The 15219-nt window shown below is 37.6% G+C and overlaps 1 protein-coding gene across 1 annotated transcript in view; it reads left to right on the plus strand.

Moving 5' to 3' along the window:
- The window catches only part of parn (poly(A)-specific ribonuclease (deadenylation nuclease)), a 106244-nt gene that overhangs the window by 5733 nt on the left and 85292 nt on the right, over positions 1-15219 (plus strand). The window contains exons 8-9 of the mRNA XM_028813872.2: positions 7077-7139; positions 8009-8047. Coding sequence (XP_028669705.2) covers positions 7077-7139; positions 8009-8047 — 102 coding nt within the window. The remainder of the gene's footprint in view (positions 1-7076; positions 7140-8008; positions 8048-15219) is intronic.

Genomic DNA, 15219 nt, shown 5'->3' on the forward strand with positions numbered 1-15219 from the left:
TTTCATGTTGCGTTAGAGGTATTTGTTGTGTTATACATTTTCATTCTGTTTGGCTTTGAAATTAACACGCAAATACTTTTTAAACTTGCACTTTTACTGTAAAACTTCAGTAAAAACAATGTTTGGAATTAACTTTTCGTCAATATTGCATTGAATTTTGATTTTGTGTTTGGAGTTGCATTGTGACAACACAACGTATAACTGCCCGTGAATATCGTTTCTCTCTAATAAATCAACTTTTTTGAATGTTTGTCCCCATAATTTGTTGTCATAACAAAACCTATTCTAATGGGAAACTGCAAATGTTTTAATAAGAATGACATAACATTAGACACCAAAGAAGATCTTGATATCTGTGGAACATGTACTACATTACCTTTCTTGTCGCCTGTTTAAATTTTACGTTAGAATTGTTCGACCAAATTTCAATACAGCTAATCTTGTCCTATTGCATAGCCCACCACTCATAGATAGATTATGCAATAACATTACGATACAGTCTTCTTTCAACAGTAATTCAGACAGTGGAAGACCAGATGATGTTAACGGTTTTAGATATTCTTTGGGATATTGTAAGTTGATGTTTTCGTCTTCCGTACCATCACCACCAACTGTTTCAGCATAGTCTGTTGATATGCATTTAACCAATTTGCTGTGTAACCAATCAACAATTTTCGAGTTAATTCGTTTGACTTTGTTTCTTGGTGCTAGGATTGCCTGTGACTCATTTCCTTTGGGATGAAATTCTTCATTAAGAATTTGACATAGTAAATCTTCTTTTTACTGGGAACTTAGTGAGGAAAACGTAAAAATTTATAAGAGCTGAGAGTGCAGGAACTGTGTTTGACAAAGGCATTCACATGAATGAGAGGACCGTGGGCATGGGCCATTAACCGGAAATGGCTGAGAGAAGGGCGGGACTTGAAAAAATCTCTTGGCAATAGTCTCGTCTGAAGATGTTCTTTTATAATAGTGAGACATATGTCCTCCCATTACAGCATATGCTAAGATGTAAGTAACTTGTGTATGGAAAGGGTACACTTGCAAGCATTTATCATTAAAACACTGATTCATTGGGAGATAGTATACCCAGCTGCCAAGTGCAAAATTTGCTTATTTAATATGGAAGCCAAAAATAACATCTCATTAAAATAAAAACATAAATATTAGAGAGCCTTAAGTAAAAGAAACCATTTACCAGTATGCAAGGTGCTAAACAAAGCTGGTAAAACAAATTGGCTTGCTTAATATGGTTTTCTTAAATGTTAACCACACCCACTCATAGAAATGAGTCCTTCTTCTTTAGTAGGGTATGTTCCGTTTCTTTGATATTGTTCCAAAGTGCCATACGAAGAGGATACCAACACATATTCCTACTTCAGCCCTACATATACAGGTGCATCTCAATAAATTAGAATATCATTGAAAAGTTAATTTATTTCAGTAATTCAATTCAAAAAGTGAAACTCATATAGATTCATTACACACAGTGATATATTTCAAGCATTTATTTCTTTTCATTTTGCTGGTTAGCCTATGGCTTATAGCTAATGAAAACCCAAAATTCAGTATCTCAGAAAATTAGAATATTGTGAAAAAGTTCAATATTGTAGACTCATGGTTTCACACTCCACTTAGCTAATTAATCCAAAACACCTGCAAATGTGGCCTGAGCCTTTATATGGTGTCTCAGTCTGGTTCAGTAGGCCACACAATCATGGGGAAGACTGCTGACTTGACAGTTGTCCAGAAGACGGTCATTGACACCCTCCACAAGGAGGGTAAGCCATAAAAGGCCATTGATGAAGAAGCTGGCTGTTCAGAGTGCTGTATCCAAGCATATTAATGGAGAGTTGAGCGGAAGGAAAAAATGTGGAAGAAAAAGGTGAACAAGCAACAGGGATAACTGCAGCCTTGAGAGGATTATGAAGCAATGTGAAATAAAGGTATCTGAGACATGGGCTATAATTGTCACATTCCTTGTGTCAAGCCACTCCTGAACCAGAGACAACATCAGAAGTGTGTTACCTGGGCTAAGGAGAAAACGGACTGGACTGTTGCTCAGTGGTCCAAAGTCCTCTTTTCAGGTGAAAGTTGTGGAAGAAAATTATGAGTACAGCCACCCCCACTGGAATGCCCCGATTTAAGCAATAAAACAGGCAGGAGAAAGTCAGTCAGTCAGTCAGTCATTGTCCAACCTGCCATATCCTACGGGTCACGGGAGTCTGTTGCAGCCAGTCCAAACCAGCACAGGGTGCAAGGCAGGAACAAATCGCAGGGCATGAGAAAGTGTCAATCATTATTCCTTGTTTAAATCTCCAAAGAGGCAAAAAGCATCATATCAGTGTTTTTGCAAAGAAAAAGTGTCCTCTGTATTATATTTATACAATCTATTGATTAGGTCACTATTCTTTAGAAAGACTTCATTACAAATTCAGAAAACTTTTAACATGATTGGTTACGCCTAGGTGCTAACGGGGCATTCAGATGTTGATGCCTTAGGTGACCACAATTTGATTGATAGTCCTGTTTGCTTAGGATGTACATGACATTTTAAATGTATTATTTTTATTCTTATTGTAGGAGATGTGCGAGTTTCTCCTCACACACACTATTTCTCATGGTCAAAAAGAAAAGCACTATATATATAATATATAATATAGCTGGGTACAAAAACAGGAAACGTAGTATTATAGAAAACTGGTTATGACATAATTATGATATCTTTCTCTTAAGGGGTTATATAAAATAACAAGAAATACATTTATCATAAATTTGGAAATCAAGGTCCCAGAGTCTGGAGGAAGAGTGGAGAGGCTCAGAATCCAACTTGCTTGAGGTCCAGTGTGAAGTTTCCAGTCAGTTATGATTTTAGGAGCCATGTAAGCTGCTGGTGTTGGTTCACTGTGTTTTATCAAGTTCAAAGTCAGCAGAGCCATCTACCAGGAAATTTTAGAGCACTTCATGCTTCCCTCTACTGACAAGCTTTATGGAGATGATTTCATTTTCCAGCAGGACTCGGAAACCTGCCCACACTGCCAAAATGCCAATATCTGGTTTAATGACCATGGTATCACTGTGTTTGATTGGCCAGCAAACTCGCCTGACCTAAACCCCAGTATTGTCAAGAGGAAGATGAGAGACACCAGACCTAACAATGCAGACGAGCTGAAGGCCGCTATCGAAGCATCCTGGGCTTCCATAACACCTCAGCAGTGCCACAGGCTGATCACCTCCATGCCACAACGCACTGATGCGAGCCCCAACCAAGTATTGAGTGCTTACATGGACATGCTTTTCAGTAGGCCAACTTTTCTTTTTTTTAAAAATAATTTTTTATTGGTCTTACGTAACATTCTAATTTTCGGAGATACTGAATTTTAAGTTTTCATTAACTATAAGCCATAATCAGTAAAATGAAAAGAAATAAATGCTTGAAATGTATCACTCTGTGTAATGAATCTATACAATATGAGTTTCACTTTTTGAATTGCGTTCTTGAAATGATATGATATTCTAATTTATTGAGATGCACCTGTAGTCTGGGAAGGGGCCCTAATAATTGTCAGGAGATTTTGTCAAAAAACGTGCTTCTACTGAAGGGATTCTTCATATTTTGAAACAGAATTACAGACATAAAACTTATTTAAAAATGATGTTAAGAGCCAGAAAAAAATCCATTGTTTTTGATTGGTTACATTAAATTACTAGAATGTGAGGGTAGATTCAATTTATTCAGGTAAAGAAAATTAAAGCAAACATGAAAAGTGGTCATGGCCTTTTGGACAGTTGAAGTAGGAGAGCCATAACACACTAGAATTTTGAGACATTTTATCTGATTTGACAGTAGTTGGACATAAAACACTGGGTGTAATTTAAAATTTTAATTAAAGGTCCAGTCACTTGGAAAGAATTAAGGACTATTGTTATACTTTTTATTGGTAAAAATCAGGTTTAGATGCAAATGTTCTCGATTAGAATTTTCAGTAAACCATTAGTCAATATAAAATTATTTCACTAAAGAACTATCTTAAACACAACCTTTATAAAAAGTTTCTGACTTTTACCCTATTTGGAAGCAGATTTTTTCCATAACCAATTTTTGTAAATAAAGTTCTCTTTTCCTGCAAATACCCATTTTATTGCACTAGTTAGACTAGATACTTTGATTGTCAGGTACTGTTCTTGTTATGTCGCTTCATGCTGTCATCTGAATTATGTGAAGACTTTGATACTTTTTCTCAGCAGTGATATTAGGCTTTGGATCAGGATTTTTATTTCTCCCTTTATATTTTACCATATTGAAATTTAATACTCCTACTGAAAAACAATTGGCCCTATAATTTAAAACACTTGGGTTAAATCATTCATTAATTGCTTTAGTGCGGTGGAACAGTGGAAAATGTTTTTTTGTATAATTCAGACAAATTCACTGCAATAAGTTCTCCAAGTTTTTATATAATTGCATCAATAACTTGGCACCCCTTAATTTTGAGAACCTTTAAGGGTCCATACCTAAGACTGTATATTACAAAGGGAATGAAGACCCATTTAAATTCCCACAAGCAGAGCTTGTAGTGTTATGAAACTCTTAAATGGTCTGTTTTCCAATGGTAGAATGTTTTCTGTATTTGAAGATGCATAATTTCAGCATGGCATACTTTTGCTGGAGCTCCTGATCAATATATTTGCAATATAATTGTTATAGCAATTAATTTGACTAGCTGTTACAATATCTTTGTGATCTCCTCATCATTCAATGTCATTAATTCTACTTTTACCTTGGTTTGGATGTATCGGAATATTAGTTTGTTTGCACTATGATTTACTTTGGAACCCTCTTGAGAGACAGGGAATAAAGTGTTTATGTACTGTATGTCCAGTAATGGGTCATGTGTTAAAGCCACACTTTAAAGGATGTTTTGGTATTTTTCAAGTCAAAATTATTTCTTCCTAATCTTAGCACATATTAATTTGCCACATACAATTGCATTCTAAAGTAAAGCTTTTTTTTAAAATACATTTTAGAAAATTCCTTGTCTGTCCTTGCATATTGTAAAGGGATGTAAAAGTACACAAGTACGTAGGTGAAAGAAAAAGCCTTAAACAAAGATTTCAATTAATGAAAACATGCTTTTTATATTTATGAGGCATTCTTGCAATAACAAAAGGAAACCAAAAATTATTTTATCACGGTTATTCGGAACTAATTTGATTGAGGTAAAAATACATTTCCTGTTTGCTTGTCTGCTCACAGTCTCCATCATGGGTGGAGTTATAACAACCCAACAAGTCCCCCGGCGCCAAGCTCTATTCTGCTTTTAATCCTTCTTTTGCTTGTACAGTTCTCTTACTGAAGCAGTTATGTTCTGCCATAATAATAATAATATTTCTTTACATTTATATAGTGCTTTTCTCACTACTCAAAGTGCTACCACACAGGGAGGACCTGAGACCGAACCCATGATCTCTTTACGGCGAGGTGGCTTGTAACAATGGACATATGCACACATGATATAATTGTAAATTGGTGCTGTTACATAAGAATGTAAGAAATTTGACAAATGAGACAAGACTGCATAAAAATTGGTAACAATCGCTACATAACAATTGGTTGTACCACCGGAGGCACGCTATTCTATTTGAGTAGAGTAATGAATGGGAGAGGGCAGCAATTAATAATAATGTTGAACAGCAAAGTGGCAGAGTGATAGTGCTATGTTCTTGCAGTGAAGGAGACAGGAGTTCATGTGCACATGGAGTACGTATGCTCTTCCCAGATGCTCAGACTTCCTCATACAGGCTAAACACATGTAGGTTAGGTGGACTAGCACTGCTGAATGTGCTTCCCTGTGTCTGTGTGTTTGCCCTAAGATGGACTGGCTCCCCATCTAGGGATTGTCCTTGCTGTGTTTACAATGCTTGCTTGGATAGGTTGCAGAACCCTGTTCTGTTACAATGAACCACATGCCTGCAGTATCAAACTAGTGGCAATAGGCAATCTTTTTGACATAAGTAAATAAGCTTCAGATTAGTGAAAGAATAAAACTGATTGTATGTGTGCATTTTTATTGTGTAGTGTTGTGGTTTTTTTTTTTTGGGAGAACCTTTTTACTTGTTGATGTCCTTCTGTGGTAAATCCACAGAGAAGGTGGCAAGTGAGGTACTTGGCAAAATGAAACATACATCCAGTCTGTTTTTACATTGTCTGAATCTCAAAAGAACTTTTTTTTACCTTCCTAAAACAATATGGATACACTTTTTTGTAATGTATGTCGTAATCAATGTGGATCAATAATATTCAATAACCTTTTTAGCTTGAGAAATGAATGTACTGTATTTGGTAAGGGTGTGTTGTTTACTTTTTCCATTCACCCTTGGACTTGTGTACCCTTAAGCCCTATTGTAAGCTACAGGATCATTAAAGGTATTTTTTAAAAGTTATAAAAAGACCCGCTTTACTTTAGAATGCAGAATGCAATATTATGTGGAAAATGAATGAATATATATCATAATTGTGAAGAAATAACTTCAACTTGAAAAATATCGAACTTTATCATTTAACCCATTTTTCATTTCAGTATGAAGTGTATGTTGGCATGTGTTAAACCCAAATGCATGAGTTGGATACAGCTTTATTTTGTGTGCAGCATTCTTATGCTGCTCTTAAAAAGCAGGACACATGAGAGGAACTCTTCAGCATTGTATTACTAAAATGCTTATGAGACAAAAACCAACACTACCATGATGGCAAAGCTTGTTCCTAATCGTGGAATAACAAACCTAGAATTAGGAATGGGTTGCTTAATTAGTATAGACATATAATTTACTTTTCATATGCAAGTTAGGAATGTTCCCCATATAGTTTTGCATTTCAAAGTTCAATATTTTTCAACAATCTGGTATGAATGTGTCACAGCTGATCTCTTAAACTAATAGAATGCCTGTATATGAAACAAGTTTATCTTTTGTAATTTGCTGGTGACAGTTCTCAAAGTCACTAATAATTTTTGAGCAACTAGCAGAACAAATATTGTATGAATATTTATTAATCTTAAAAATGTTTTTATTTTCAGCGAGAAGGTTGAAGACTTGCTGCATACAGAAAAAAACAGTGTACATTTGGAGCCCTGTACTGCGTAAGATTTGTTTTCTTGTAATTCATTTTATAATGATCCTCATGCTAGCCCTGTACAACAATTATACTTCCTAAGAAGAAATTGGTTATTTTTATTAAGAAAAACATAAGGGAAGGACAATTACAGGGATTATAGGACACAAGGTTCCAAATATCCTACAGATTCTGGGATAAACTCTGTACTTTGACAGGTGTAAAAGATGGAGTGTATTTCACACCCATTCACATATCCCATCTCTTCCTTGACCCTGGCATTTTCCTGCCAGCCTTTGGGCCTTTACTACACCCAATCATATGTCTTCAAACTTGTGCTTCTGTTTGTGAGGTGGCTTTAAACATTTCTTTGAGAACAAAACAAAAAAAAAGTATGTTGCAGTATTCGCTACAGTTGGACTCCTTAATAAGAAGTTTACTGGAATGCAGACTGGTTTTACTGTTGCTATTTAATAACTTATTGTACATTGATTATTCAAAATTAGATTTTTTTTTTGTTGTATTAGCTATAGAAATACAGAAAGTTTCACTTTTGCTTTATTATGCCTCAAAAATTACTCAAGTACTGCAGACATTTAAATATACAGTGCATCAACAAAGTATTGAGCAAAGGCTGTGAATACTTATGTACATGTGATTTGTCAGTTTTTTTATTTTTAATAAATATGCCTCAAGTAAACTTTTTTCATGTTGTCATTATGGGGTGTTGTGTGTAGAATTCTGAGGAAAAAAATGAATTTAATCCATTTTGGAATAAGGCTGTAACATCATAAAATGTGGAAAAAGTGATGCGCTGTGAATACTTTCCGGATGCACTGTGTATATATTTTTTTTAATCAAATGTGTTTTTACTCATGTTTCTATTTTTATCTCAAGATTTCAGAGGAAGTTAATTTATCAGACTTTGAACTGGAAGTAAGTAATCTGTTTTTTAATATTTACATTGTAATTTCATACATCTGCAGCTGGGAGAGAGATATATATAGTACCGTTTTTGTTCATATATTTTTGTTTTTGCAGGAATTGTTCTTTTTGTAAGACTGTTATAATTCTAGGTTTAATGTAATTTGGTGCATTATGTGAAGGTAAAATTTTCACTTTAAAACTGGCATTTATTTATGATTAAATAATTAAACATCACTATAAAGCGATGTATTTCTCTGGAGTAGTTAAAATGTATATGTATTATTGTAGATGCAAAAATAATCTATTTTTAAAATAATATACCTTTTAGCACTGTAGCATTAGATGGATGTGAGGCTGCAGTAGATACAGAAGTTATATCAACAAATGCTTGTTAATTTGTGACCCCCCCCCCTTTCTAATTCATAAGGTGGAACTTTAATTCAATAGTGGAAAACCTTAAGTTTTTAGTTAATATTTATTATTTTTAAAACCATTTGCTCTGGATTGAGGGTAGTTCAAGCCTCTCCTGGCAATTTTGGTTATAGAGCAGGATTCAATCCTTAATTAGGACCTAGCCCACTATAGGGCATGTGCATCAATACTAAGTTAACGTTTGTCAGCTTTTTAAATGGAATGGAAGAGGAGCACTGTAGTTAACCATATACAGTACTTTATAGAAGAACATTTCCAAGTGTGTGTATGTATGTATATATTTGTAGGTGTGTCTGTGAGATTGTAGTCTATGTATTTTAAAGTGTTTCTTGCACTGTTTGTGTTAAGAATGGTAAAGCATACAGTTTTTGGGGCTAAAATGGGTTACACACTGAAAATTGTAAATGTGATTACAGGACACAACATCTGTATACTTGCCTGACTACCTACACAGGAGATTGTAGAGTTACACACTGTTAAATGTATTGTATAACATAACAGTTTAACTGAGATCTTTTGTGATGTCCTACATTCGGCCTGTTCAATTGTGGCCCATGGGCCACATGCGGTCCAGAAGCAACCTTAGAGTGGCCCATTGGCCTAGCCCATGGTAAGGTCAGAAATGTGGAGAAAAAGCAAGAAACACATTTTGCAAGCCTCCAAAAATTCCTACATAAATTCTTATAGTAGAACAGACTATGAATGCAACACTTCACATAGCCTAGCAACATTCAACCCACAGTCTAGAAGTGGTGGTAGTAATGTGTTTTTATTTTTATTTATTTATTTTTTTGTCGTCTGATGGTACATCGGCTGCAACATCTGCTCATGGCATCGACTACATATTAAATGATTCTATAATCAATTGTGTTAATATTCTTCAATTTTTGGAAATATTGTGTTTGTAATTTTAAACTATCAAGCACAGTATTATGAAATACAATACCCCTATGCAGGTGGCGTAATGGTAGCACTGGTGCCTCGCAATAAGGAGATCATGGGTTAAAGTCACGGGTCGTCCCTGCGAGGAGTTAGCAAAGCATTTTGAGTAGTGAGTAAAACACCATATAAACAAAGAATTATAATACTTGATTTGCAATTTCAGATTTTAAACTTTATTTTTTCACCAAATAAGCAAAACTTGTACAGTTAGGACTCTTGACATCAATATTCCATCACAGTACTTCGAACTTGATACAGACACAATGCATGTTTACTGCCTCCTTTTTGTTCACAAAAAGGCACTGCTAATCACTCATGGTTATTTAAAATGAATCTCTCGTCACTCAGTGTGAAGTAGATGTTGTATTCATGTGTGTTAGTTACTGTTACAACTTGTTACTAGCCGACGCCCCCTGTAGCATACGGCGGTGTAAGAATAGGAACGGAAAACGGTGAGAAAGGAATTCAGAAATCAAGTAGAAATAAATACTTCTTGAAAGACGCAGTGTGCATGTAGAATTTCCGGCCAAGTAGGATTACATGTGAAAGTGATAAATAAATTAGGCTTTCCGAATTTATGTACTATGGCCGTGGCATCCTGATAGTTTTGTTGCATGTATCTTGGACTTCTTGGAAATGTGGATGGTAATATGATCATTTTGCCTACACGTACGTTTTTATTTTCAGCGTTTGCTTGCAGTGCGTCTGTATTCAAACATTGTATTGTTCCATGTGCGGATCTTGTTGATGTAATCTGAGGTAGTTGAGACGCGCGCCCTCTGTTTTAACATACGCATCTACGACGTACTGTTGGAATAGTTTGCCGCAGGAGTGCAAAATACTAAATGTATTCCTCATTGCTAATTTGTACGCGTAAAATTGGCATTGAGCAAGCCTTATTCACTTGGCGGTTCTTTTATCAGGAACATGTTGTAAATCTTTGTGCCAGACAATGTCTCCGTAAGGAAATAAAAGTGGGTAAACCATAGGATCTCAATTCATATTGAGCGTAGAAATCTGTTTATAGGAGTTGCGTATGGGATAGATGCAAATTTCCCTTTCGGCAGGTGGTTCGCCATCTTCTCCGATGAAAATCGCTGCAACATCGGTGTGACATGTTGGGGCATTGTATTGTCATAAATCCTGCTCAGGGTTTTCCTTGAAAACCATTCGTACAGATGCTGTTGGATTGGACTATGCGATTTCATGCATGTTTGTGTGATTTAGCGAAGGGGTTGATGGTTCTGAGCATGGAATCTAGCTGGAGAAGTACATTTTCGCTGCATGCAGAGTTTGCTTTATTTTGTAAGCATACTTCAGTAGCTTGCGCTGTGTCAAAAACATACAACTGTCCATATCCTGGAGAGGTAGAAGTGTTAGCATATAGTGGAGAGATTTGGTGATAAATTTGCCCGTGTATTTTAAAACGGTATAGTCCGTGGCCAGGAGGTTGAGTTATCTATGCACCCATGGAAGCAAACGCTAGAGAAGAGTTGTATTCTCAAATGTGTTCACGATAATTTTTAGCTTCCGATGTTTGCTGTGTAAGAAGCTGTTGTAAAGACACAGGTGGCTCCTGCAAAGGTGGTAAAGCTATGTTACCGTTGTGGCAGCACCTTGAGTACTTGTTGGATGTATTACGCTCAGCAGGCCAGTATAGTAAGTAACATGGAAGACGACGAATAGGAATCGAGAAATGCCGTGTCGGCTACGTGTGGGCGGGACCGGTTTTGAACTGGAAGCAGGACGAACCAGAAGAGAGATATATATAAGAGATGGGTCTGTGCACTTATAGCTTTGATAGCATTGATAGTTCTTTTTTTCCTGTGATGTGCCTGGGTCATATATGACCAAATTATTTATTTTATTTTATTTCAAAAGGGAAACAAATGTTATTGCTAATACTGTGCACTACTTTGTTTTTATGCATGTTGAAATGTGCCTAGGTCAGATATGATGAAAATGTGTTGTGTGCATTATTTTTTTTCTTCAAAAATGAAAAAAAAAATCTTGCTACTACCTTAGATTCTGTTCAGTTATAGGTTTTATATTGTTTTTTATAGATAGATAGATAGATACATTATTAATCCCAAGGGGAAATTCACATACTCCAGCAGCACCTTACTGATATAAAAAACAATATTAAATTAAAGATTGATAATAATGCAGGTAAAAACAGACAATAACTTTGTATAATGTTAATGTTTACACCCCCGGGTGGAACTGAAGAGTCGCATAGTTTGGGGGAGGAACGATCTTCTCAGTCTGTCAGTGGAGCAGGACCGTGACAGCAGTCTGCCGCTGAAGCTGCTCCTCTGTCTGGAGATGATACTGTTTAGTGAATGCAGTGGATTTTCCATAATTGTTAGGAGCCTGCTGAGCGCCCGTCGCTCTGCCACAGATGTCAAACTGTCTAGCCTTCCTCACCAGTTTGTCCAGGCGTGAGGCATCTTTCTTCTTAATGCTGCCTCCCCAGCACAGCACAGCGTAGAAGAGGGCGCTCGCCACAACCGTCTGATAGAACATCTGCAGCATCTTATTACAGATGTTGAAGGACGCCAGCCTTCTAAGGAAGTATAACTGGCTCTGTCCTTTCTTACACAGAGCATCTGTATTGGCAGTCCAGTCTAATTTATCATCAGGTTGCACTCCCGGGTATTTATAGGTCTGCACCATCTGCACACAGTCACCTCTGATGATCACGGTATCCATGAGGGGTCTGGGCCTCCTAAAATCCACCACCAGCTCCTTGGTTTTGCTGGTGTTCAGGTGTAGGTGGTTTGAGTTGCACCATTTAACAAAGTCATTGATTAGGTCCCTATACTCCTCCTCCTGCCCACTCCTGATGCAGCCCACGATAGCAGTGTCATCAGCGAACATTTGCACGTGGTAGGACTCAGAGTTGTATTGGAAGTCCGATGTATATAGGCTGAACAGGACCGGAGAAAGTACAGTCCCTTGTGGCGCTCCTGTATTGCTGACCACAATGTCAGACGTGCAGTTCCCAAGACGCACATACTGAGGTCTGTCTTTAAGATAGTCCACGATCCATGCCACCAGGTATGAATCTACTCCCATCTCTGTCAGCTTGTCCCTAAGGAGCAGAGGTTGGATTGTGTTGAAGGCACTAGAGAAGTCTAGAAACATTATTCTTACAGCACCACTGCCTCTGTCCAAGTGGGAGAGGGATTGATGTAGCATATAGATGATGGCATCCTCTGCTCCCACCTTCTCCTGATATGCAAACTGCAGAGGGTCGAGGGCGTGTTGAACCTGTGGCCTCAGGTGGTGAAGCAGCAGCCTCTCCATGGTCTTCGTCACATGTGATGTCAGAGCAACAGGCCGGAAGTCATTCAGCTCACTAGGACGTGATACTTTTGGGACTGGGGTGATGCAAGATGTTTTCCAAAGCCTCGGGACTCTCCCCTGTTCCAGGCTCAGGTTGACGATGCGCTGTAGAGGACCCCCCAGCTCCGATGCACAGACCTTCAGCAGTCGTGGCGATACTCCATCTGGACCCGCTGCTTTGCTGGCACAAAGTCTCCTCAGCTCTCTGCCTCACTTGCGCTGTTGTAATTATGGGTGGGGATGTCTCTCCTATGCTGGTATCAGCAGAAGGATGTGTGGAGGGTGCAGTACTCCGAGGTGAGAGTGGGTTTGGGTGGTCAAACCTGTTAAAGAAGTTGTTCATTTGGTTTGCTCTCTTCACGTCTCTCTCGATGGTGGTACACCGCTTCGAGCTGCAGCCAGTGATGATCTTCATCCAATCCCACACTTCCTTCATGCTGTTATTCTGCAACTTCAGCTCTAGCTTTCTCCTGTACTGCTTCTTTGCCGCCCTGAGCTGGACTTGGAGTTCCTTCTGCACGCGCTTGAGCTCATGCTAATCACTGCCTTTAAAAGCCCTTCTCTTCTGGTTCAAAAGGCCCTTGATGTCACTTGTAATCCATGGCTTGTTGTTAGCATAGCAGCGTACAATTCTTACTGGAACTACAATGTCCATACAGAAGTTGATGTAGTCAGTAGTGCAGTCAACAACTTCCTCAATGTTCTCACTATGTGATCCCTGCAGGATATCCCAGTCTGTAGTTCCAAAACATTGTCTCAGAGCATTCTCAGCCTCCGGGGTCCACTTCCTGAATGATCGTGTGGTTGTAGGTAGGACCCTCACTTTTGGTTTGTAGTGAGGCTGAAGTAGAACCAGGTTATGATCTGCTTTCTCAAGCGCAGGCAGTGGGGTGGCGCTGTATAATTCTTGTAGAATTATTCTTGTAGAATAATTATTCCCTTTTTTAATTTTCAAAGTTATTACATGATCCTGAGATTCATTTTGCAGGCATTAAATGGCTTCTTGACCACTCCAGATAGTGCTGGATGAAGGTTTTAACGAAATGACCAAAATTTTTATTCCCTAATTACACAATTTTGTTTTTGAAAGCTTTGTATTAATTGAAATATTGCTGTATTTTGACTTGATTGTTTTTGGATTGTTGTTTAATTTGAACTATTTTGGACATTTTTTTTTTAAATTCTGTGGTTTGTGCATCCTTATGTCTTTGTTATTGTGCATCCTCTAATATTGTGTACCTTATTAATTATAAAAAGAAAATAACATTGTTCAATCCGCTAGAAACATGTAATGATTAACAATGGCACACATTTACATTTATATCTGCTCTTTATTGGTCTCTGTCTCCATGCCTATATGTTGCATTTTCACAGTGGTCTGGCAGCTCTCATCTCCCTTTTTCTTCTTCTTTAGACTTGTCATTTTAGGCAACCAACTTATTTGATGTAAAAAATATTGTCAGCAGTGATACTTCTGTCATTGTCTATGTAAGGCTGAACAAGTTACATCACCACAGTCATAAACCATCATTCCCTCATAATTGGGTAGGATATTTCTCCAAACAGGGAATAGCATTTAGTTATTTGTTATTTAAACCGTCAGATTTCTAAAATTTAATGCTAGAACTACCTGGTATGCTTGTCTTGCACTGCGTGAAGGGGCATCAGCATTTCATCTGGAATAACTGGTCATCAACTGTCAGTCCTGCTTGTACTTATAATACCCTAAGAGAGATTGTTTTTTTAAAATATTAAATCAAATTCTCCCCCCCCCCCCATCCCCCCGTATGCCTCTAATGCATTAGCATTTTGTTGCATCAGTCTTTACATCTTTATGAAGAAAGCACATTGTTTGTTCCCGCATTTGCATGAATTGTCATGTCTTCATCACATTTTCTAGAGTTAAGTCTCTGCATGCTTGAGTCTCTGCACAGCAGATGAACAATCCAGACACACAAGGGAGAATACTGTAGATACTCGCGTATAAGTTGAAAAATTTATGCCTTACAAATTCATTCAAAAAAACAGAATCGACTTATCCGCGCACCAACACAATTGTCCATAGACTTTGGGTAATGACATTGTACACTCAACGCTTCACGGTGTTAAGTCACCAGTCATCTGCCGTTTCCCATGGTCTTTGAAATAATTATAAGCCAGCAATACTATTGCTAATTAGCTAGTTTTTTTCTAATTTCATTAAATAATTCTTTAAACAGTGAAGTACTTGAATTTGAGCATTAGCTTTTGCAGGTTTTGGATAACAAACATACCATTAGCTGCCACGTGCAACTAGATTTGGAATCAAAAGAACCAAGGCAATTCACGCTATCAATGCGATGCAAGCGCAGCCCGCGATTCAAAAAATTTCTCTGCCTACCTGTTTGTCTTGTCTGACAGTAGCTGAAAAGCAGCATCAGGAGAGAGCAGCCTGAAGTAGTCCAGCAGCGGGTGATCTG

The sequence above is a fragment of the Erpetoichthys calabaricus genome, chromosome 11 (genome assembly GCF_900747795.2).
Source record: "Erpetoichthys calabaricus chromosome 11, fErpCal1.3, whole genome shotgun sequence".
NCBI classification, from domain to species: Eukaryota; Metazoa; Chordata; class Cladistia; order Polypteriformes; family Polypteridae; genus Erpetoichthys; species Erpetoichthys calabaricus.